Source organism: Podarcis liolepis, assembly GCF_965112155.1.
Source record: "Podarcis liolepis genome assembly, chromosome: Z".
In the NCBI taxonomy this organism is placed as follows: Eukaryota; Metazoa; Chordata; class Lepidosauria; order Squamata; family Lacertidae; genus Podarcis; species Podarcis liolepis.
The window spans coordinates 49,271,323-49,296,071 of record NC_139570.1 but is presented as its reverse complement, the minus strand read 5'-3'; the positions used below and the strand labels follow the sequence as shown (position 1 = coordinate 49,296,071).

The following is a 24,749-nucleotide window of genomic DNA, read 5'->3' as shown; positions in this document are numbered from 1 at the left end:
AACCTGCAAGAAACACTGAGCATGATAAACCCCTCTGTAATTCTGGGAGGCTCTTTGCATACAGTAACTCCAGGATCCTCTCCCATGAAACAGTGCAGTGACTATGGGCACTGAAGGAAGAAGCAGGGAAGAGATCCTGCCTTAGCCTTGGGAGAGCTGCAATTTTAGGAAATGGTCACAGTGTTCTCCATTGCAAGCAAAGGGACCAGTCTTCAAGAGTTCAGGCCAACTCAACTCACTCTGTTGGCAGATCACAAACAGAAGTGGGTCATTTCAGCTGGCCTTAAGAACAGAGAACTTACCTTATTGCAGATATTAATATTGTGCAGTTTGAAGTGACCAGCTAGATGCATGGAAACTGACTCCTTTTGGAAGTGAAACATTGCCAAGACCCATAAAGATATTATTAAATGCACATCAAAAATATCCATACAATGTATTGTGCTGTCCAGCACAGGCTCAGCATCTTAAAGAATATGAAATATTCCAAAGAGACCTAGAAGCAGAGAGATCTTCCTATTACAGCCCGCTTTCCAGCCTCCATTGGCCTTAGGCTGTTTCCTCTCAGGAGGACTTCATTTTCAACCTCACTCCATGGAATTTGGGAGACAAAGACTCAAAGGCTACTCCCTTCAAAATGGAGATTGGCAACCCAATACCTTCATCACATGATCTAAGGTTACAACACTCACGTGTTAGCTACTAGAGATCAACAACTGGTTAGTTAAGTATCACCTCAGCAAGAGCTCAGAGTGCTCTCCTTGCCTTTAATATGTTGTTGTTTAGTCGTGTCCGACTCTTCGTGACCCCATGGACCAGAGCACGCCAGGCACACCTGTCTTCCACTGCCCCATGGAAAATCCCTGTATTAAAACTTCTGCAATATACCTTTAGCCATTTTCCATTTTAAACCTTCATTAATACACATAGATTTTCATTTCTGTGTCCATTAAACTGATTATACTTAACATACCTAGACTCCCTTGCGCCCTTGGCAAGATGTTGGCTGCCCAGAACAGCAGAAGAGCAGGCGTGCTTCTAGCCACTGCAAGCCAGAATGGAGAGAGGTGATTTTTGCACACACCCCAGGCCTGCGCCCTTGGAGGGGGCAAACCTATCCAACCAGTAGGTATGCCCCAGCTTAAAAGTGAGCAAGGCAGGAGTGTAACACAGGTGGCCACTAGAGGGCACGATATGCCTGCGCTGCGCAGGTATGCCACAGCGTGTTGAACTTCCATCAGAAATCCTAGTGTTTGCAGGGTAGAGATTGTGGGCAAGAGTTAATCCGGAGGCCCTGAAGAAGGCAGAGGCATTCATCCGCCAGCAACCTGGTGCCCCTCCAGATCTGGACTACAGAGCCAGCATGGCGTAATGGTTAAGGGCGTTGGACTAGGATCTGGGAGACGAGAGTTCTAATCCACCACTTAGCCATGAAGCCTCCTGGGTGTGGCCTTGTCACTGTACCTCAGCCGAACCTACCTCACAGGGTTGTTGTAAGAGGGGGAAGAACCATGCACACGTCACCTTGAGCTCCTTGGAGAACAAAGTGGGAGGTACAAGTCTATAAACAGAATGCAGAATGAGGAAGGTGGCTGCACTCTCACACATTGTAACTCACTCTATGTGGGGCTGCCCTTGAGACTGACCCAGAAACTCCAGTGGGTGCAGAATGCCGTGGCGAGGCTCCTTACGGGGTCCTTGCAGCAGGATCACATTCATCCAGTGCTTTTCCAGCTGCACTGGCTCTCGGTGGAGTATAGAGTCAGGTTTAAGGTGCTGGTTTTAACCTTTAAAGACCTATACGGCCTAGGACCCTCGTATTACGGGACCGCCGCTCCTGGTATTCCCCACGGAGGAACTTACGGTCCGCAAATAATATCTTGGAGGTCCCGGGCCACAGGGAGGTTAGGCTGGCCTCAACCAGTCAGGGCCTTTTCGGCTGTGGCCCCAATCTGGTGGAACGCTCTGTCACAAGAGACTAGGGCCCTGCGGGACTTTACATCTTTCCGCAGGGCCTGCAAAACAGAGCTGTTCCACCAGGCCTTTGGCCAAGGCACAGTCTGACCCCCTCTCTCCTTCTGTAATCCTCATAGAACTCTAGCCCAATCGTTGCCACTAGTTTGATTCTGAATTGATTTTAGCATGTATTTTAATTAATTGTGATTTTATGCAAACTGTGTTATTTTTACTGTTGTTAGCCGCTCTGAGCCTGGTTCAGCTGGGGAGGGCGGGATATTAATACTACTACTACTACTAATAATAATAATAATAATTTTCTAGGTGCTAGAGAGAAAAAATGTACCAAATCAAGGAAGGCTTGCTTTTTTTGAAGTGTACTTATCTTTGACTTGCACCATTTTCTAAAAGAAGACTTTTTAAAGCCCCCCAGCACCGCCGAACCTGTTGCATGAGGCTGGATTAATGTATTTTCAGTATCCCTCCTAGAATATTCTTCATGAAATCATTTTTAAAAAGTGTTTTGAGCTGATGTTCAGCCTCTGGAACAGCTTTTTGGGAACCAGACCCGAGACTCTTCTGTCCATACAATCATGTAGCTCTGTTCTGGTTTAGTGGCATAGGGTCTGGGGGACCAGGGTTCAAATCTCGCCTCGGCCATGTAGCCCACTTGGTTGACCTTGAGGGCCAGTCACTGCCTTTCATCACAGCGTTGTCGTGAAGATTAATTGAGGGGGGAGAACCATGTCTGCCACCTTGACCTCCCTGAAGGGAAAAGATAGGGCATATATGTAATAAATAAAAAAATAGGGGAGATGAAGAAACACTCCAACTGGATTTTATGATGGGGTGTGTGTGCACTGGATGAATGACAGAACATGGGTTTTGTTTTGTTTTTTGAGAAATTAATGCATCAGGAACCCAATGACCCCCCTTCGACCCCCACAAGAGAGAAAACCTAAATATGTCAATGGCTTTGTTAAGCTGAAGAATCTGTCTGTGTGAAATAGGTGGAAAACAGGCAAAAACCACCTCTCCCCCCCCCCCCTCGCCGCACCAGAAAGAACACGCTGACAAACTGTAAGGAGAAAGAAATCTGTAATTATACTCATGGTCCCAACAACATTGAACTCTTTACATAATAAATTCAAACTTTCTCTCTCTCTCTCGAAGTCTTCAACAACAATTTACAGGATAACACTTGGAATTAAAACGAACCTGGACTCCTCTGCTCTCAAGTAGGCTTTAAATTATGACACAATTTCAGTCCCCCCACCCACAGAAAAGCCCCTGACTCAAACCTCTGGCCCAACATTTTGGCCCTGGCAAGAAAACCGTGGTAGATCATTCAAGCTGGCAGCTCTGGCACTCTGCACATGCTTCTGCAACCTCCCCTGCAGGTTGTTCCAGAGATTTTTATTTCAAGTGAAGCTTGGCTGTTTGAATGAAGCGAGGATTCCAGTATGAACTGGGAAATGTAAGCCGTAAAGAACAAACGTTTTGTGGGGAGGAGACTATAAGATACATCCTACATTAGTCTTTCTTAACCTGGTAGCCTCCAGATGTCCTGGACTACAGCTCCCAGGTTCCAAAAGAGAGTCTTGCATTTTGCAAAAATCCTGATTATTTCAAACAGGTGGTTGTTGCTGTTTTTTTAACCACTGGGTTTCCATTCTCTGTGCTAACTTGGAAATAGCTTTGAGAGAATGTGAAACTCTCTGGCTTTTGGCTCAGAGGCTCCTGTAGATGATAAAAGAAAGCAAGATATGGACACCTTCCTCTTCTCACACCTCGCTGAGGTGCCTGCGTGTCAGCTGTTTAGTTTCCCACTATGCAACACTGTGATAAAAGAAATCAGCACCATCAGTGGAACTTCAGCCTGCCTTGCAGCAGATTCTCACTCAGCACATTGCACATGGCCAGAAATATCCAAGTATGGAACACACACGTGGTCCCATTGATTGTTAAGGGCACACACAAACACATGAAAAGTGACATTTCCCTTCCAAACACACGGAACCGGCCAACTGAAGCTGTTCTGCACGTGCAGTGACTTGCCTGGGTGCTCACTCGTCATGCCTTGATTTTTTTTAGTACATCTACCTGCAGGAGGAGCGCGGGTGGCGCTGTGGGTTAAACCACAGAGCCTAGGGCTTGCTGATCAGAAGGTCGGTGGTTCGACGGGGTGAGCTCCTGTTGCTCGGTCCCTGCTCCTGCCAACCTAGCAGTTTGAAAGTAAACCAGTGCAAGTAGATCAATAGGTACCGCTCCGGCGGGAAGGTAAGTGACGTTTCCGGGCACTGCTCTGGTTTGCCAGAAGCGGCTTAGTCATGCTGGCCACATGACCTGGAAGCTGTACGCTGGCTCCCTCGGCCAATAAAGCGAGATGAGCGCCGCAACCCTAGAGTCGGTCACGACTGGACCTAATGGTCAGGGGTCCCTTTACCTTTACCTGCAGGAGGCAGGATTCTCACCCTGCCACCCTGCTGAATACTCAACTGGCTAAACAGCTGTGCCTTTTTGAAAGCAGCCTGATCAGCACATGCGTTGACAAGCAAGTGTTAAAATCTCTGTGCTGCCAAGATTTCTGCATGTGTGAAAAAAATGTACACAAGAGCATCCCCACCCTCCAACCAGGGTGGTCAGGAACTCTAATTGCCCTTTGAACTTGCCCCTTGAGGACTTGTTTAGTGGTAGTTGACAGGCAACGGCCACAATTTCCAGTGGTGCCCTGCTCAGGTGACCACCCTAGGCTACCTGGCCTCTGCGGGGTCTGTTCTACCTGTGCAGAGGGTTGCTAGGCAACCCAGACATGGATGGCCATTGTCTTTCTCTTCCTCTCTCTCTCTCTCTCTCCCCTGAATTGCTACCAACAATACATCCCTTCGCCCCAAATCAACCTTCTAAACACATTCCTAACCTGCCTCATTTAACTGTGCATTGGCCTCCAAAGGAGGTACACTACATACCCCTCCCCTCTGGGTCCCCCCCCCCCAGCTATGGGACACACCTTTTAAAGGCACCCTGGGATAAAAGCCCACAAGGCGCTCCACCCACATCACCAATTCCTTTCCTTTTCAGGTCCCTTTCGAAATACGGCTCCTCCGCTTGTGTGAACCAACCTGCAAGGCCCTTGTGCAAAGCAGTGAGAATCACAAACTGGGGGTGCCTTTGTTCACTAGTGGGTGGCAGCTCTGAGGGTCCTGAAAGTTTGGGGGTGGCGGGAAAATGCCCCTGACATGGTGAAAGCCGCCTCCCCACCACCACTTGAGCTTGCTTGGCTGACGTGCTTCACACTCGCTCCCGTCACACGTGCTCACCTGGGACAGCCTTCAGTGGCTGATCCATTTAATGGCGCCACTGGCATCATGACACCCCCCTGAGCATTCAGGCCTCCCGACTCCTCCTGAGCCCACCTCTTGCAACTGGCTTGCTGACCAGTTCGCCTGACTGCATTCCCACCTGGCCACAAATTTAACTCTCCCTCTTCTCAAACTCATCCTTTCAGCAACCTGCTCCTGGTGCTCCTCCACTCTCGCTCTCTCTGTCACCAAACATTACAGTTTCCATCCTCTCTTGCATGGCTGATGAGCTTTGTTTCTGAAACAAAAACAACCCATTTCCACCCTTCTGAGCATCCACTGAGGGGAGGAGACAGCTGTGCCCCCCTCCTCTGGATGACCCACAACCCCCAATTTCCAGCTTTCGCTTCAAAAGAAAGACTAGGTTTGCAGCATTCACAGAACCTGATGGATGAGGTCAAATGTACAGGCAAGGGCCTTCTCTATTTTTCTCTTTTGGAGAAACCAGCCTGGTCCCCAATTCCAGTGTTTTACTTTGCACAGATGGCCTGGCGGGGGATCTCCTTCAACGCCCCTGTGAGCACGCAATATGATGCATGGCAGAACAAGTTGCCAACGGTGAGACCCTCTGGGGATGGGTCTACTCGGAGTAAAACTTTGTTGTCCACCACTCAGGCATGCCCTGCAATTTGCTTTCTGCACTCTCTCACTCTTGTGCCTCCAACTCAGAACAAAACTGTTTGGATTTCACCAATTTTAATAATAATTTATTATTTATACCCCACCCATCTGGCTGGGTTTCCCCAGACACTCTGGATGGCTCCCAACCAAATTATTATTATTATTAATAATAATAAAGTAATAAAACTTCAGACATTAAAAACTTCCCTAAACAGGGCTGCCTTCAGGTGTCTTCTAAAAGTCGGATAGCTGTTTATTTCCTTGACATCTGATGGGAGGGCATTCCGCAGGGTGGGTGCCACTACTGAGAAGGAATAGGAAAACAGAAATGATAATAACTACCTCAGGATCTAGGAAACACCAATATGCTTAATTTCTCCAGCCTCAGAATAAAATAAAACTGAAAGGAGCACCTGTGCCACTAAACTCCTGCTGAAGGAAGGGATGGTCTGCAGGTGGGGGGAATTGGGGGGGAATCTGAAGGGTGGCTCTCCTTCATTCAGGTGCAAACTTCCTGCACCTTCAGCATCCCCCCCGCCCCGTAGGTTAGAGGTAAGGTCTTTGGAAGGCACCACCGCAGCCCCTCTCTGGCCTAACAAGCGACGCCTGGTCTGGAATTGGCAGTCAAGATGCCCTTGCACTGGTTCCTACAGGGGCGTCCAAGATGGGGCTTCTTGAACCTCTCGACCAGGAAGGGGGCTGGGCTTCTACTATCAAGTGACTTCAAAATACTGGACTAATATCACCTGTGTGCAACCCTCTCATTCCACATTCTGGAAGTGACCATTGGGATAACCACCACCCACCCTGCTCAGGTGCTAACCTTGCCCCACAACGCCGAATGCTACAGGCCACCCACGACCTCCCTCTCCCTACCTCTTTTGCCCCCCAAAAACTGCAAGCAGCTTTTCTTGTCTGGGGGGACAATCTGTGGCACACAGTCTAGATTTCAGCCAGTCGTGCTGAGCTCTTTCCCTGGGGCACAGAGACTGAGGACCTTGCGCCTGGTTGTTTACTGGTGCTTGTACCCTGGGTGACACGAGGTCCTTAGGTGTTCCTCCATGCCAGGTCAGCCAGTTTGTCAAGGCTTCTGGTCATTTCCTGGTGTCTGTTGAGGACCTCTGCTTGTGTGGAAGACAAAGGCAGGAGACCCTCCCAGCTCGCTTCTTTTGGAGACCACACGGCTTCTGGCTCAAAGTTTCCCACTTTGCTCTTACGGAACTGCCAGCCTCCACTGGTGGCCATTTCAGAGACTCCCCTCTGGCGCCGCAGCACCCTACAAGCCACCTCCAACCCCCCAATCTGTGCCTGGCAACCAGTGCAAGCTAATAGCCTGCTCCCCAAGTGCATGGTTTATGCACGAGCAACGCAGGCCCCTGATGTGTCCAGCTCGTCCTCCGAAAGACTGATGCGCAAACAGGTTTCATTGCCGGCCGAGGAGAGGAAAGGACGCCGGAGAGACAAGCTGCCATCCAGATCCCTAGAGGGGCCTTTCTCGGGTCGTCCCAAGGCCCCTTTTGCCGGGGGTGCCTGTCCACCCTCCCCGGCCCGCTCCTGGTTTTCGGCACGGCCGCAAGTGTAACCTCTTCCCAGCGTCCTGGGCTCAGACTCCAAGCTGGCCAGGGAGAAGATGGTGATGCTGGTGAGTGTGGAGGCGCTGTGGCCAGGCCCAGAGGTGGTGGAGCTGGTGGCTGCTGCTGTGGCGTCCGCCTCTGCTTCTAGGCTGGGCGAGGTGGTTTTGCTTGACCTCCTCCTCAGGGTTGGAGGGGGTGGGTTCAGCTTGGGGATGAGGGGCTGCAACCTGTCAAACGGAGAAGGGATGGGTGGCTTTGGGTGGCTTTCAAAGGCTTCTCGTGACTTTGCACACTGCCCTGATGTTCGGCAGAGAAGTACTTCTACAAATAAATAACTCTATGTTGTGAACGACCCTGTGATCTTCGGATAAAGGGCATTGTACAAACTTAATAAGGAATAAAATAGAATAAAAATAATATATACTGTATTTTTCCATGTATAAGATGACCCTATGTATAAGACGCCACCTTTTGGGGAGGCCTCCAAATTAAGAAAGCACCCCCACTACCTGTGTATAAGACAAGCCCCAATTTTAAACCTAATTTTTTGGTAAAAAAAAAAAACCCTACATGGAAAAATATGGTATTTTTTTTTTATTCCCCTATTCATTTAAAAAATATAGATATATCGGAGCAGTTCACAACAATTATAGATAAAATCATACAATAAAAACCATGTAAGAATGCTAAGATCAGAAATCAGCCAACTACTGTGGAACGATGTATTCTTAATTACCTGCACAGACCAAGTTTTCAGCAGGCATTTAAAAGTTGAAACAGAAAGCGCTTGCTGAATCTCTAGTGGCAGAGTGTTCCACAGGGCTGGGCTGATGGACACCAAAGGCTCGGTTTCTTGTTGTCAAGTTAGCCTCACCAACCGAGGTAACGACTACGATGCTCCTGCTGATGATCTGAGTGATCAAGCTGGGATATAAGGGTCTTAGGTACCCTGGACCCAAGTTGTCCAGGGCTTTGTAAATTAATACAAGGGCCTTGACCCTGACCCAGTAGCAGATGGGCAGCCAGTGCAGATGCCTCAACAAGGGGGCCACACATGGTCGGCCAGGTGACCCCACCAGCAATCTGGCCACCACACTCTGCAGTCGCTGGAGCTTCAGAACCAGACCCAAGGGCAGCCCCACGCAGAGCGCAGTGCAGCCTCGAGGTTCTTTTAAATTGGAGGTGCTGCCCAGGAATTGACCCAGGGACATTCTGCATGCAAAGCAGCTGTTCCACCCTTGAGTAGCAGCCCCTTCCCTGGCTTGCCTGTAGTGAGATTTGAGCAGCAGCCCCCACAACTTTGCAATTCTAGCAAACAGTAGCTGGGTGCTACCTTGGGGCAGCTCACCTCTCCCACAGCTAACCAGATTTTGCATTCTCCATTACTAAACCGGCATACAGTATAATCGCTTCCTGCGTGCAACTAACTTGCACAACCTTAACCTTGCATGGTTGAAAGCCCCCAGTCGAAACTGCACAAATTAACTGCATACAAGGCAGAGAGCTTTAAAACTCTTTTTGCATTCTTTCCCTTGGTGTGGAAAGAGATTTTAAGCAAGATCTCACAGGAGCACCCAGAGCCTGTGAACTGAACAGGATTTGACCGGTAAGCAAGGCAGAGAGCATAATTGTGCAAGATGTGACCGTCCTGTGTTGAGAAAGGGGTTTTTCCAGGCTGGTATGTGTCCTCAAATCGGGATGGTGCCTCTCACCTGACTGGATAGGTAGAGAGATGGGGCAGGTAGGAGTGTAGGAATCTCTGGCTGTGGTGAAGCTGCATTTATAGGGTTCGGTGTGAAGGAGTCAGCCACATCCATGGCTCCACCCACTTCGGCCTCTGGCCATGTGGGCCCTTGAAAGCTGCTCAGGAGGAAACGTGGCCCTTGGGCTGAGAAAAGTCCCCCCCCCCCCCGCTGCCAGCCATCTGTGAGCAAAACAGCTGACCACATACAGGTGAAACTCAAAAAATTAGAATATCATGGAAAAGTTCCTTGATTTCCAGAATTCAACTTAAAAGGTGAAACTCATATATGAGATCGACTCGTGACATGCCAAGCGAGATATGTCAAGCCTATATTTGCTATAATTGTGATGATCATGGCGTACAGCTGATGAAAACCCCAAATTAACAATCTCAGAAAATTAGAATATTCAAGGAAATCAGCAAAACAAGGATTGCAAATGGAGCAAGATTGGACCTCGGAGAAGTAGAAGCAGATCTCGCTTTGCATGTCATGAGTCAATCTCATATGTTAGTTTCACCTTTTAAGTTGAATTACTGAAAGAAATGAGCTTTTCCCACAATATTCTAATTTTTCGAGTTTCACCTGTATGCTGGCTTTTGAAGCTTCCCCAAATTCTGCTAACCAAGGCCAGATCTGCAGGAGAGGCTGAGATGATCAAGAGTCTAGAACCCAGCCTTATGAGGAATGGTTGGCAGAGCTTGGGATGTTTAGCCTGGAGAGGAGGAGACTGGGATACGATAGCTGCCTTTAAATTTTGAGGGCTGTCCCACAGAAGATGGAACAAGCTTGTCCCACAGAAGATGGAACAAGCTTGTTTTCTGCTGCTCTGGAGGGACCCAAAACCAACAGATTCAAATTGCAGGAAAGGAGATTCCAATCCAATATTAGGAAGAACTTTGTGAGGGTAAGAGCCATTCAACAGTAGAATGGACTTCCTCTGAAGGTGACTGGAGGGTTTTAATCAGAAGTTGGATGGTCCTGTCCATTGCAGGGGGTTGGGACTACAGGTGAAACTCAAAAAATTAGAATATAGTGGAAAAGTTCCTTTCTTTCACAAATTCAACTTCAAAGGTGAAACTAATATACAGTGGTACCTCAGGTTACATATGTTTCAGGTTACATACGCTTCAGGTTACAGACTCCGCTAACCCAGAAATATTACCTCGGGTTAAGAACTTTGTTTCAGGATGAGAACAGAAATTGTGCTCCAGCGGCAGCGGGAGGCCCCATTAGCTAAAGTGGTGTTTCAGGTTAAGAACGGACCTCCGGAACGAATTAAATACTTAACCTAAGGTACCACTGTATGAGATGGACTCATGACATGCAAAGCGAGATATGTCAAGCCTTGATTTGTTATCATTGTGATGATTATGGCGTACAGCTGATGAAAACCCCAAATTAACAATCTCAGAAAACTAGAATATTCAAGGAAATCAGCAAAACAAGGATTGCAAATCGAGCAAGATTGGACCTCTGAGAAGTAGAAGCACATCTCGCTTTGCATGTCACGAGTCGATCTCATATATGAGTTTCACCTTTTAAGCTGAATTACTGAAAGAAATGAGCTTTTCCATGATATTCTAATTTTTCGAGTTTCACTTGTAGATGACCTTGGAGATACCTCCAGTTCTGATTCTATGAGAGCAGACCAATGGGTGTGACAGTGTCATTGGCGCTGGCAGAACAGCTGCAAAACTGCAAAAATCTGCATGTATGGCAGCCCACCCGCCTTTCCCACCACACAGTGCTAAGAACCAAGCTGTGCGATTTGCCTTGCATGGGCCCAGACGTGGGTTGAGCAACACTATGCCAAGACTTCCCTACCTCTCCTCCTGTGCCGGAGTGCCCAGGTTGCTGCTCTTCTGCCGGCCGGTTCTTCCCAGCATCGCACAGTCTGCGGCCTCAGACCCCTCCACGCTGCGAAGGCCGTCTGGCCCCTCCAGGACTGCCAGGTGCTCCTCGCTCTCTGCCCAGTGGCTCAGGTGGCTTCCCTTCTCCAGGTTGGACAGATTCAGGTAAGACTCGCAAGCGCTGCCCATCTGTGCCACAGGGCTGCCCAGGACGCTGGCCGGTGTCGAGGTGGATGGCAGGTTGATTTCAAGGCTGTAGTGGTTCTTCAAGTTGAGGGAGAGCGACTGAGCCAGCGTCAGGTTCTGCAGCGAACGGTCAACTAAAAGCAAGGTGGGGGGGGGATGATAGATATGTAACAACACAAGGATGGAGTGTCCGTGCCTGTTGTCTGAGACCAAAGGCTTCCCACAGAGGCTCCTGGGAAGCCCCCAAGCTGCGGGTGCAGGCCAATAGCCCTCCCTGGCCCTGTTTTATGCCCCCAGTAGCTGGTATTCGAAGGGACCCGGGTGGCGCTGTGGGTTAAACCACAGAGCCTAGGTCTTGCTGATCAGAAGGTCGCCGGTTCGAATCCCCGCGACGGGGTGAGCTCCCATTGCTCAGTCCCTGCTCCTGCCAACCTAGCAGTTCAAAAGCACGTCAAAGTGCAAGTAGATAAATAGGTACCGCTCCGGCGGGAAGGTAAACGGTGTTTCTGTGCACTGCTCTGGTTAGCCAGAAGCAGCTTAGTCATGCTGGCCACATGACCCAGAATCTGTACGCCAGCTTCCTAGGCCAGTAAAGCGAGATGAGCACCGACGACTGGACCTAATGGTCAGGGGTCCCTTTACCTTTATCTGGTATTCCGTGGCAGACTATCTCTGCGCCTGGAGGCTCCATCTATTCATCAGGATAAAGGTAAAGGGTAAGGGGACCCCTGACCACTAGGTCCAGTCGTGACTGACTCTGGGGTTGTGGCGCTTTACTGGCCAAGGGAGCCGGCATACAGCTTCCAGGAACTCCTGTACACCTCACCCCATAGTGGGGATTTGAACCGCCGACCTTCTGATCAGCAAGTCCTAGGCTCTGTGGTCCCATCCATCAGGATATAAAGCCATTTATTTGATAGACCTTGCAAAGCCACACCAGCCACTGAGCACACCCGTTGCTCTAATTCTGCACTGCATTGCAGTAGTGCTGTGGCAAATTCAGAAGCTCAGGGTCCCTTCATGGCAGTCGCAGCCATGCCCTGCACAGCCACCATCTTTCTTAGACTATACAACTTCCTAAGGTTGTACAACCATTTTATAGTAATTATACAATGGCAATAATTGGGTACCTTCTGGTGTTTCATGCAAATTTACTTTACAAACCGTTTTAATTTTACTGAGCCTAACCTACCTGGCAGGGTTGTTAGGAGGATAATGCAGAGAGAGGGAGGATCAAGGACATCACTGGGCACCAGAGAGAGGCCCTTGAGTGACCCTCCATGGAGACACGCCCCCTCCAGACTACTCCGGTCACTCACCTGGATGTCGTAGATGCACCTTGATCTCTAGTTCCTTGAGCTGCCTCACTAGCAAGGAGACGTGCTGGAGGAGGTCGCGGTTGGTCATCAGGAGCTGCCGGACACGGACCTGAGCTTCAACCCGGGCTGTGGTTTCGGCTGACAGCTGGTCTTTCAGTAGCTGCACCTGCCGGGAGGTGGGGTGGGGACACGATGAGAGGGTCTCATGAGCTGAGAGGGCTGAGTGAAGCCACCAGGGGCCCTGCTAGATCAGGCCAATGCATCCCTTGAGCCCGACTCTCTGCTTCTAATGGTGGTCAGCTAGAGGTGACATTGGGCAACCCATACGCAGGCAGGCGGCAGCCATTCTCTGCTGCTTTGGCCTCCAGTTCAGAGAAACTCTGAACACAGAGTTCCCAACTAGGCATTGTGACAGCTATCAACAAAGTTCTCCTCCACAGTGGATTTGTCAGAGGCGCGTTGGTTTTGGTTTCCTTCCCTTTCGAGCCATGTATTATATTTATCCCCTTTAGTATATTATAAATATATGCATATATGCATACTCACACACACACAAGCACTTGCATGCTGTTGCAAGCTTCTAAAACCCATTCTTCTGCACTGCTTTTATTCCACTGAGAGTTTAATTACTTTTTAACTATTTGCATTTTGCATGGTTTTAGCTTTTTACCTGAATTCCTTTAATTTGTGTGAGTCACCTGGCGAAAAGCCAGGATGTAAAACAACAACAACATCCTATATGGGGCAATTTAGGGCAAGTTAGTGGCTCTCTCTCTCTCACACACACACATACCCCACAGTAATGCAGAAGAGGATTGGGGAATGAGGTGGGCGGTGACCTGCTGAAAACTGCGTCAAAGAAAGTGCAGTCAGGTGGTTGCCAGACAGGTAGGGGCATTGTTACCTGAGCTGCAGCCACCTGCGTCTGCTGCTGCTGCTGGAGGAGCTGGTGCTGGAGGAGCTGGAGGCAGTGCTGGGAAGCCAGCGGGGTCACTGAGGCGGAGGAGCTGGGGCTTGCAGGACTGCCCAGCGGCTGTGCGGTGGAAGGGCGGAGCGACCCGGTCTCATTTTCCTGGAATCCAGCATGCGGGCGAAAAGGAGGGGACAATCAGGAACCCCCTCCACACCTTCCCTTCTACAACACATATTCGTGCCACACAAAGAGAACCGCAGGCTGCCCAAGCGATTTGCAGCTCCTCCACATATTTCTTGCAGAATGTCATGACGCGAAGCCTTTTTAAAAATACTTTGTTCTCTCTCCCTGGAGTAGTTCTGCTGATTATTGTGAACGGTTGTCAAAAGATTAGATAAAAAGTGCTGAACAAAAGGAAGAGGAGTGTACTCAAGTGTAGGACGCGCTCCTGACAACCAGCACTCCTGTTCCGGTAGTAGTCATTACCCGAGACAACAAATTATCCCTGATTTTTGTGAATTTATGCAATTATTGTTTGCACAAAACAGATTGTTTATTTATGTAGCTTGTATACAGCCCTTCTTCCAAGGATCTCAGGACAGCTCGCAGCAAAAAAAATCACAAGATAAAAATATGAAATACATAATAGGAGTAAGAACGAAACAGACCAATAACCCCACCCCCTCCCCCATTTAAAAGGACATGGAATGTTAATCAGCCCAAGGCCTGGTTGAAGAGGGAAGAAGAGTTTGGATTTGATATCTCGCTTTATCACTACCCTAAGGAGTCTCAAAGCAGCCAAAATTCTCCTTTCCCTTCCTCCCCACAACAAACACTCTGTGGGGTGAGTGGGGCTGAGAGACTTCAGAGAAGTGTGACTGGCCCAAGGTCACCCAGCAGCTGCAGGTGGAGGAGCAGGGAAGCAAACCCGATTCACCAGATTACGAGACTACCGCTCTTAACCACTACACCACACTGGCTCTCAAGGGACATTTCACCTGATGCCTAAAGGTCTATAATGAAGGCACCAGGTGAGCTTCCCTAGGGAGAGCATTCCACAAATGGGGAACCCCTTGCTGACAATAAGAACATAATGTGCTTATTGTTACAGTTTGAACTTCTATGAACAAATGAAAAAAACAAAACCCCACCTTGTATAGATTTTAAAAATAAAATCCCATCTCTTCTCTAGGTTTGGCCCCTAGCCCCAAATGTTTGTAGAGGTGGGGGGCAGGAGTGGTGCCCCCACGTCTGGCTTCTGTCTCACTGAGAAAGTGTGGGCTAGGGGCTAATCATCTTGACTTCACAGACACCTTAAATCAGTGCTCCCCAAACATTTTGGGACCACCCCTCCCTTGGTTCCATAAACTCATCCTTAGTACACCCAGTGCTGTAGCTAAGAGGGGGAAAGGCTAGATGGGTTTTTGCCCCAGGCGAAGCCCCCAGAGGGGTGCCACTGAAGCTCCCAGCCTGGGTATGTGTGTACGCAAATGTGCATTGCTGTGTGTATGCCAAACGGGGGTCTTTGACCTGGGTGAAATAAGTTTCACCCCTGCCATGACTGCATTACCCTACAAATGGCATTATTCAGAGTAGCAGTTTGCACGGCCCACTAAGGACGACAGCAACACTATAAAACTCATAACAGTAGCAATTGCACATTTATCCAAAATCCAGCTGAACCTATTTACAGTGGTACCTCTAGTTGCGGACACAAACCGTTCCGGGGTGCCATTCGCACCCCAAAAAGTCCGCAACTAGAGCAGCACTTCTGCGCAAGTGCGGAGTGATACAGCACTTCTGCACATGTGCGAAGCGTGCAGAATGCTTCTGTGCATGCGCAAAGAGCGCAGAACACTTCTGTTGCATGCACCGTTTCTTCAGTGGTCTTCAAAGTCTCTTAAACTTAAGCCAATCTTATTCTCTATAAGATTGAATATCAGTATACGTATCAATACTTTGAGATTAGACCACTGAAGAAGCCCGGAAAACTACACTGGGAGTGTGCTACCTGCAAGCCTCAGTTAAAGGGCCCCATCAGGGGTGAACAGTGGCCTTTGATTACTTGGACTGCCAGGGCGAAACAGGTGCAAAATGCCAGGACCCTGTCTCTACAACTCTACTAGCATCTCTCGGTATTGTGAATATCACCAAACTTACCTTTTGTTGATATCTTCATGAACTTATCTAAAAGACTGAGTTAAGCATTTGAAAAATCTATTGAAACCAGACATTATAGGCTGGGTAGTTCGCAAGTCTTTGTGGCTGTGTTTAATGTTTTGTATGAAGGTTGATAAAGCACCGTATTTTTCGCTCTATAAGACGCACCTAGTTTTTAGAGGAGGAAAACAAGAAACAAGAAAGCAACGCAAAGCCTCCTGAGCAAAAAGGGAGGCGTGCTCCCTCTTCGCTCAAGAGGCTTTGTGTGGCTATCCCTGAAGCCAGGAGAGCAAGAGGGATCTTCTTGCTTCAGCGATAGCTGCGCAGCCTGCATTCGCCCCATAAGATGCACACACATTTCCCTTTACTTTTTTAGGAGGGGAAAAGTGCGTCTTACAGAGCGAAAAATACGGTATGTGTAATTATTCTGTGTATATTAATTGCCAACGTGTTGCATGAGTTGCACTACTTGCACCAGCAGCACAGGTCACATTTTTCTAGCATAAAGTGGAGCATGACCAGCTTGGTCCAGCCACTCTTTCTCAGCCTAATCTACTTTGAGGGTGGCTGAGATGGCAGAACACAGTTGCAAAGTGGAGGTACCTGTTCATGCTCTTCTGTGCCTCACTGGATGGAGAAAAAACATTGCACTGGGCTCTTACCTGGCTGCTCCTGTCCTTCAGGATCATCCCAGATTGTGGGACCCCTAGGTTGGGTGCGGCCAAGCGCAGCTCGCAGCTTCCAAAGTCAGGTGCAAATGCCCCCTCTGGGCCGTTTTCTTCGTCAGCCATTGCTGCCCCAGCCAGCTGGAAACCTTGGAAGTGACACAACAACAGAGAGCGGGGGGGTCACTCTCCCAAGGGCGAGGGAGCCCATCTTGCGAGGGAGGGGGAGGGGGGCTGCATTGCAACCTGGGAGAGTGTTGCCTTGAAGGTGGCCCCCGATTTCAACTTCATGCAGGAACTCCTTTATCAACTCAGCCAAGAGTTGGCAACATGGTGCTTCCCGCTTCCAGGCACATTTAGACAGGTGTTGGCCTTTCTGGGGCTTCTGTGTTGCAAGGAGAACGTCAGCAATGTCTAGGCAACACGATGACCATGTACACACGTGATAGACAATCTTTACAGAATTCCTTCAAACCATAAGAAGTAGTCAAAGTGTGTAAATGAAAATATCAAATGCTGTGGAACAGTGCTCATGTAATAATGTAGTCAATAATGTGACTACATTATTACATGAGCACTGTTCCACAGCATTTACATACATTCATTCGAAATAAGATGGGTTTATGAAGCAATTCTATATCCTCCCACCACACTGACAAAGAATTCTATGAAACAGTAGTCAATATCTGGAATCACTGTTCAGTGTTGGACATCATATTTGCTGAATACACAAAGCTTCACAGCTTGTCTTTCATCGTATAAAGTCTGGTACCTCACTTCATTTAAAGATTTTTAGAGACTCTGAGACTAAAGATTTCATTTTGTACTTCTTATGGTTTGAAGGAATTCTATAAAGATTGTCTATTGTGTATGTACATGGCCATCGTGTTGCCTAGACATTGCTGACTCTTACTGGGATTCAGCTCCAAATGAAGGCTTTCTGTCAATTCAGACAAAACTTCCCACAGGGCTGAGCCCAGCCACGTCCAGCAGAAACTTGATAAAACAACAGAACTGTACTATATCAGAATTTATATCACCCCCCCCCCACTGGCCCACATTTGCTTTTATTTTCATTTCCTAATGCATGGAAAGCAATAGCAACGGTGAGAGAAAGGATCCCAAGGAAGAAAGTGGGGAGGGGGAGGAAAGAAAGGACGGAAACGAGGAGGGAGTTGGTAGCATTCCAAAAACAGCACTGCTTATTATCCAATAATGTTTTTCCAGAGAACTCCACTGAGAAGAGGGCAGCTGCCAATGAGGTCCCTTTTATTTTTAGTACATTTGATAAACGGATGCCAAGCATAATTTACAAAGTTGTCCTTCATTTTTGGGTGGTGTAAGGTTCAGGGACACGGGTGGCTCTGTGGGTTAAACCACAGAGCCTAGGGCTTGACGATCAGAAGGTCGGCGGTTCGAATCCCCACAACGGGGTGAGCTCCCGTTGCTCAGTCCCTGCTCCTGCCAACCTAGCAGTTCAAAAGCACGTCAAAGTGCAAGTAGATAAATAGGTAGTGCTCTGGCGGGAAGGTAAACAGTGTTTCAGTGCGCTGCTCTGGTTCGCCAGAAGCGGCTTAGTCATGCTGGCCACATGACCCGGAAGCTGTACGCCGGCTCCCTCGGCCGATAAAGCGAGATGAGCAGCGCAACCCCAGAGTCGGCCACGACTGGACCCAATGGTCAGGGGTCCCTTTACCTTTACCCTTTTAAGGTTCAGGTATATTTTGTTATCTTTTCCCATTAATGCAATGGTCCAGGTCTTGAAGTACCAATACTCTTGCAAGTTTCCTGGAGCTGACATCGTCCGTATCGTTTATTGTATGTTCTTGTTCTACGTGCGGTTATTTAAAAAACAACAACAACAAGAAGAAGAACCACCTCTTGTACATAGCTTTGGATTTTTTAAAAACACGAATAGATTAATGTGTTAGATGGTCAGGATGGCCATGAGAGACTAGGGTCCAAATCTCTCTTCCCCCCCCCCCACCCCCAATGGCCATGAAGTTCATTCAGTGTGACCTTGGGGGCCAAAAACTGACTCTCAGCCTAAACTACCTTGCAGGGGTGTTCTGAGGATTTGAATGAGGAGTGGGGAGAACAATGTACTTTGCCACCTTCAACTCCTTGAGAAAAAGGTGGGACATCAATGCAAGAAAGAAGGCGCTTTGAGGATTTGCAACTAAACTCTCTGACAGTAAGAACAATTTGACAGTGAAATGGTCTCCCTCAGGAGGAGCTGGGCTCTCGAAGCAGAGGCTGGATGGCCATCGGTCATGGGTGCTTTGGCTGAGATTCCTGCATTGGGGGGTGGTTTTGGACTGGATGATCCTTAATGATAATAATAATAATAATAATAATAATAATAATAATAATAATAATAATAATAATAATAATAATAAATTTTATTTATACCCTGCCCTCCTCAGCCAAGACTGGGCTCAGGGCGGCTAACACCAGGTATAAAAACAACTGATTAAAATACAATGTAAAAGCAAGATTAAAATACAACATTAAAATGCAGCATCATTTCAGTAGAAACTCAAGTCAAAAACTTTTTGGGAGATGAAAACGTCAAGTCTTCACCAAGGCCAACTATCCAGACTGGTCCTACATGGGCCAGAAAAAAGCCAGGGAAGTCCCCAAATAGGAGTTCCATCACAGAAGGAGAAAGGGAAAAGGAAAGGGGGGGAGGGGATCAAGTTGATCCCAAGCCAAAGGCCAGGCGGAACAACTCTGTCTCACAGACCCTGTGGAAAGAAATCAGATCCTGCCGGGCCCTGGTCTCATGAGGCAGAGCGTTCCACCAGGCCGGGGCCAGTGTTGAAAAGGCCCTGGCTCTGGTTGAGGCTAATCTGACTTCCTTAGGGCCCGGGACCTCGAGGGTGTTGCTATTTATGGACCTTAAGGTTCTCCGTGGGACATACCAGGAGAGGCGGTCCTGTAGGTACGAGGGTCCTAGGCCGTGAAGGGCTTTAAAGGTCAAAACCAGCACCTTAAATCTGACCCTGTACTCCACCGGGAGCCAGTGCATCCTTTCCAATACTACAGTTCTATGATTCCATGCTCCCTAACATCTAGCCATATATAAAATTTATGAAATAAGAAAGAAGTAATAGTTATTTAAATAAACAAGCAAACACCAATTTGCTGGGGTGGGGGAATCCATCCTCCCATCTTCTTTTGGGTGCCTCCTGACGCTTCAAAAACCAGTCAGTGCTTATCCTCCTCCTTCTGGGGAGAAAGGCTACCACCAGGCAGGTATTTTAAATTTAAATATTAAGAAACCAAGCCCCAACCCCGGACCCTTTTGAAATGCCCACGCAGATCTGACCCAGACCCCTCACCTTCCACCTGGGGGTCATCCGCGGAGTTGTTGCTGGCTCCATCCGCCTGGCCATCAGCGTTCTGCAGGGCATGTTGAAGACTCAGCTTGTGACAGACCTCGAAGGCCTGGCCCACTGTCCGAACCACCCGCATGGCCTGCGTCTGTGGGGAGAGAGAAGGCCCACCTTAGCACGAGGAGAGATGGGGGGAGTTAAAGGCAGCAGCAGTGGTGGGGAAGGAGGAGGTCCCGTCGCAAAGGGCCCCCCGCCCAAGCCAGCCCACCTTCTTCTTGGATTTGAAGACGTTGCACCGGAAAGAGTTGTTCGCGCCGTCCCTGGCGATGTAGCTGAATATCTTCAGGTCCTGGGAATCATGAGAGACGTAGAAGATCCTGAGGAGAGGAGAGGAGAGAGGAGGTCCGCAAAGTGAACCAGGAGGAAAAGGCGTCTCCAAAGTCCTGGGCACAGGGGAATGGTAACAGCATAGCTTGGGAGTTGCCTTAAGGTAAAGGGACCCCTGACCATTAGGTCCAGTCGTGGCCAACTCTGGGGTTGCGGCGCTCATCTCGCTTTACTGGCCGAGGGAGCTAGCGTACAGCTTCCAGGTCATGTGGCCAGCATGACTAAGCCGCTTCTGGCGAACCAGAGCAGCACACAGAAACGCCGTTTACCTTCCTGCTGGAGCAGTACCTATTTATCTACTTGCACTTTTGACGTGCTTTCGAACTGCTAGGTTAGCAGGAGCAGGGACCGAGCATGGGAGCTCACCCTGTCGCGGGGATTCAAACTGCCAACCTTCTGATTGGCAAGTCCTAGGCTCTGTGGTTTAACCCACAGCGCCACTTGCGTCCCAAGGGAGTTGCCTTGCACTGTGCCAAACCCTTCCCTTGTTTCCCAGGAATGCTGGGCAGATTGTCCTTCAGATTTGATCCAATGAGGTGGAAGCAATTACCAGCTTAGGGGATTGAGCCACCTGACCAAATTAGCAGCTTTGCCAATCTGGTAGTGCAGCGGACAGCTGTCAGGGACTGCCTGGGTGGGTCAGCAGGGGAACCCCAGGAATTTGCACCAGCACAGACAGAGAGGCCAGCTGGCACTGCAGAGACCAGTTGGAACGGAGGCTGGGTTGGCACTCCCTATTGAGGACAGCAGGACCAATATATGCCCAATGGGCAGTGGGGCAACTGAAGGGAGCTGAGCCACTAGTGGCCACCTTTTGGCCCACCAAAGGGCCAGGGGTCAATCTGGCTCCATGTCATCTCTGGGCAATGTGGAATAATAGGGCAGCTTTGCATATATGTTGTGTTTTTATTTATCAGAGTTATTAAGGCACATGGCCACTCACTGCCACCAGTATATATGAAAGTCTGGTTCCTTTAAGAGTACACAGAACCATTCTCAAAAACAATGGAACTCACAGGTGGTTAACACCATTTATTTTTATAAATCTTATTTGTTTGCAAAGGGAATATTTGAATGACTTGATGCTATATTACACTTTGGAGCCGCACTGGATCCTTGCATGCAAGTAGGGAGAATCCGCAGCAACGTACCTGTATACGGGGTCGTGCATGACCACCATCTTGCCCTCATCCCAGGCCCACTCCTTTCTCTGCAGACAGGAACAAAGAATTAGTATAGCCCTCTCCTCCTCCATGAATTTGCCTAGCGCCCTTTTAATGCAATCTAAGTTGGTGGCCATCTCTGCCTCCTGTGGACATGAGTTCCACAGTTTAACTATGTACTTTATTTTGCCTGTCCTGAATCTCTCAGCACTCAGCATCACTGGAGGACCCCATTAGTTTCTAGAATTAGTAGAGAGGGAAATGAAAGGTCCATCTACTTCTTCAACCTCATGCATGATTTCCTTTATTTATTTATTTGAAAAGTTTTTATTATTAAAATAATTGAGCATTAATACACACATATTGCGAATATACAAGCATACAAACATACATTTCATACAATCCTTTAAAATGTTCAAACATACCTACACTCAATCCCACAGATCATTCCTTTCCCCATCACTATCCACCACCCCTCACCCCACCTTTGTGTTAGACTTCCACAAGTTGCAATTTCCTTCCACTTCTATTACTTTCTTTCACACACCTTTAACCTAATTTCATACTTCTTTTTCTATTACACATTGTTACCCATCTTATTTAGTATTTCAGTATTTAAAATGGAACTTGTTTATTCTAATCGGAGTTCTGATTTTTCAATATGGTTTTGCAAGTATCCTTTAAACACCTTCCAGTCCCTATCTATCTTCTCTTTTGAGATCCTTCCAATTTCTCCCATTGTTTTGGACATATTGTAATACTCCAATAATTTGGCAAGCCACTCTGTTTTTGCCGGTATAATACCACTTTTCCAATTTTTCGCAATCAATGATTTCCAACACTTTCACATTCTCCCCTCCCCTTCTTTCCAAACCAATAAGTCTCAAATGTTGCTAAGGGAGTTTGCCCTCCACCCCCTTGATCATTTTTTGCAGGACGAGAGGGTGGGGGCCCTTTCTCTGCCCCCTCCCAGCTCTCCAGCATGACTCGTCTAGGCCCCACTCCTCACCTTCTGCTTCTTGCGCAAGATCACTTTCACTCCATCCACCGAGATGATGATGTTAACCTTCTTCTTTTTGATGTTCTTGGCCTTAAATTCATACTGCGGGAAGGAAGAGGGCGGAGAGATTCATTAGGGCGGCCAGTTGCCGTCCAGCTTGGCCCCAAGGCTTAGAACACCACACCTTTGCAGTGGGTGGGGGGAAAGGTCATGAAAGCAGCCCTGTCACCTGGCGAGTGGATAAAAATACCTATCCAATTTCCACCTCTAGATTTCATGCTGGTCAATTTGTAAATGCAACCATTTGCACCCAAAGGCTCTTGCTGCGTTGCCCAATTTTTGTTATTTGCAGACTGCAAAGCCCCCCCCCCCCTCTCTCTCTCAACTGTATGTGCTGGGCTTTTTTTATCTCAGCTCAGGAGGGAGGGAGGCAACTCAGGCCTGCAGTGGGAATGTTCAAAGACCACTTGCGGGGGGGGGGGGCTGTCAGACTGAAACGGCCCCAGATGTGGCTGCACCACTTAAATATTCATTAAAGCGGGTTTTGAACGAAGCAGAACAGAACGGAGCAGTTTTTGTGTGTGTTGTAGCAAAGAAAACAGCCCTCCCCAAACCCCAAATAAAATCATTTGGAGAGAAAGTCAGACGAATGATGATGATAATAATAATTTATTATTTATACCCTGCCCATCTGGCCGGGTTTCTCCAGCCACTCTGGGTAGCTACAAAATATTAAAAATACAATAAAAATCAGACATTAAAAACAGGGCTGCCTTCAGATGTCTTCTGAAAGTCAGATAGCTGCTTATTTCCTTGACATCTGATGGAAGGGTGTTCCACAGGGTGGCGCCACTACCAAGAAGGCCCTCTGATTTCATCTTTTGATTTGAAGGGCACCGTCTTGGAATGCAAGTTGTGCTTACTCAATGGGGTGCAGATGTGTGAACTCTGCACATCCTCAGAGGCGCCTGCATTTGCTTCATGCACTCAGAGGCAACGGTCCCAAGGTCAGTCTCAGCTGTGTTTTAAGCCTTCATTGCTTGACCTTCCATCATTAGCCTTTCTCCACCCTGCCCTGAACTTTGCTCTCCACCTACTCAGTCAGAAGGATGGATTAGCCTAGCCTCCCACAACCCACAACCCTGGGTCCAGGGTTGAAGGCAGCAAGCAGGCAAGAACAGCCCCCGCCCCAGGCAACCACTTGGTCCCCGTTAAGCTGTGACCTCTTGATCAATCCATGAATTATTACACAGGGCAAGCTGTTTAGAAAGCTAAATTTAGCCACAAAGTGTGAACACACAGAGAGAGGGAGAAAGGGGGAGGAAAGAAAGAAAGAAAGAAAGAAAGAAAGAAAGAAAGAAAGAAAGAAAGGAAGGAAGGCAGGCAGGCAGGCCAGCTATGTTCTTGTTTACACAAAAAAGAGGGACAGGGTATGATCCCTGCTGAAAGGACAGCAGCCGCTCTGCCAAAGCTCAGAAGCATTGTCACCGCAACCTCTGCCTGTGGCTAAGAACACGGATTCTCTCTCCCCTAACACACACACATACCGGATATGCACCTGTGGAACCAAAATCTGCCCTTTGCCCAAGGACAGAGCCAGGTGCTGCCTGTTCCTTCGAACACACCCTTTCCCCCAGCCAGGAGGCCTTCTAGCGGTTTCACACTACAACTCCCATCAACCCTGGGACTTGTAGTCCAAAACCACTGGGAAGCTGGGCAAAGGCCCTCCTAAGAGATATGTTTCCACTTTTGAACTGCTGGGGCTTTAGAGGCCCTGGTGTGGGCTGCTACAGCCCCATACCCCAGTAGGGCAGTGCAGCTGCGTGGAGAGCTCTTTCTGCTTCCTCAGGATGGCGGAGGCTGCCCCCTCGCGCTGTTGGAGCTGAGCACCTCTCCAAGGCGTGAGAAGGGGAGCCATGCCAGGGATGGGTGCCAGCTGGCTGCTGCCCTCTTCTGCCCTCGGCACTCACGCAGAGCCGCTCACTGCTTTGAAATCGGGACTGGAAGCCAAAGAATATTTGCACCCCAGGCGAGTGATGGGATTGGCTCCTCCTGAGACCTGTGCTTTGACTCCTCTGCGCAGGTTCTGAACACATCTGTCTGTTCGGGGGAAGAGGCCAAAAGCCACTGGATCTGATATCAGAGGGGCTCAATTGCTACTGTTATTATTAATTATTAAAAGCAGGTTTGCTTCTTGGGAGAAAAGCAATGACAAACCCAGACAGCATCTTAAAAAGCAGAGACATCACCTTGCCGACAAAGGTCCGTATAGTTAAAGCTATGGTTTTCCCAGTAGTGATGCATGGAAGTGAGAGCTGGACCATAAAGAAGGCTGATCGCCAAAGATTGGATGCTTTTGAATTATGGTGCTGGAGGAGACTCTTGAGAGTCCCATGGACTGCAAGAAGATCAAACGTATCCATTCTGAAGGAAATCAGGCCTGAGTGCTCACTGGAAGGACAGATCCTGAAGCTGAGGCTCCAATACTTTGACCACCTCAGGAGAAGAGA

At 48.5% G+C, this 24,749-nt stretch overlaps 1 protein-coding gene across 3 annotated transcripts in view; it reads right to left on the bottom strand.

Annotated features, from left to right (window-relative positions):
• Window positions 1-3,037: 3,037 nt before the first annotated feature.
• Window positions 3,038-24,749, bottom strand: part of LOC310698541 (carboxyl-terminal PDZ ligand of neuronal nitric oxide synthase protein-like) — a 50,461-nt gene continuing 28,749 nt past the window's right edge. For all 3 annotated transcript variants that reach the window (XM_083485869.1, XM_083485870.1, XM_083485871.1), the window contains 9 exons: window positions 22,249-22,341; window positions 21,228-21,286; window positions 19,958-20,066; window positions 19,696-19,837; window positions 16,349-16,500; window positions 13,518-13,685; window positions 12,614-12,779; window positions 11,083-11,428; window positions 3,038-7,740 (listed from right to left, as the gene is read on the bottom strand). In XM_083485869.1, the coding sequence (XP_083341995.1) occupies window positions 7,293-7,740; window positions 11,083-11,428; window positions 12,614-12,779; window positions 13,518-13,685; window positions 16,349-16,500; window positions 19,696-19,837; window positions 19,958-20,066; window positions 21,228-21,286; window positions 22,249-22,341 (1,683 nt within the window). In that variant the 3' untranslated portion in view covers window positions 3,038-7,292. The remainder of the gene's footprint in view (window positions 7,741-11,082; window positions 11,429-12,613; window positions 12,780-13,517; window positions 13,686-16,348; window positions 16,501-19,695; window positions 19,838-19,957; window positions 20,067-21,227; window positions 21,287-22,248; window positions 22,342-24,749) is intronic.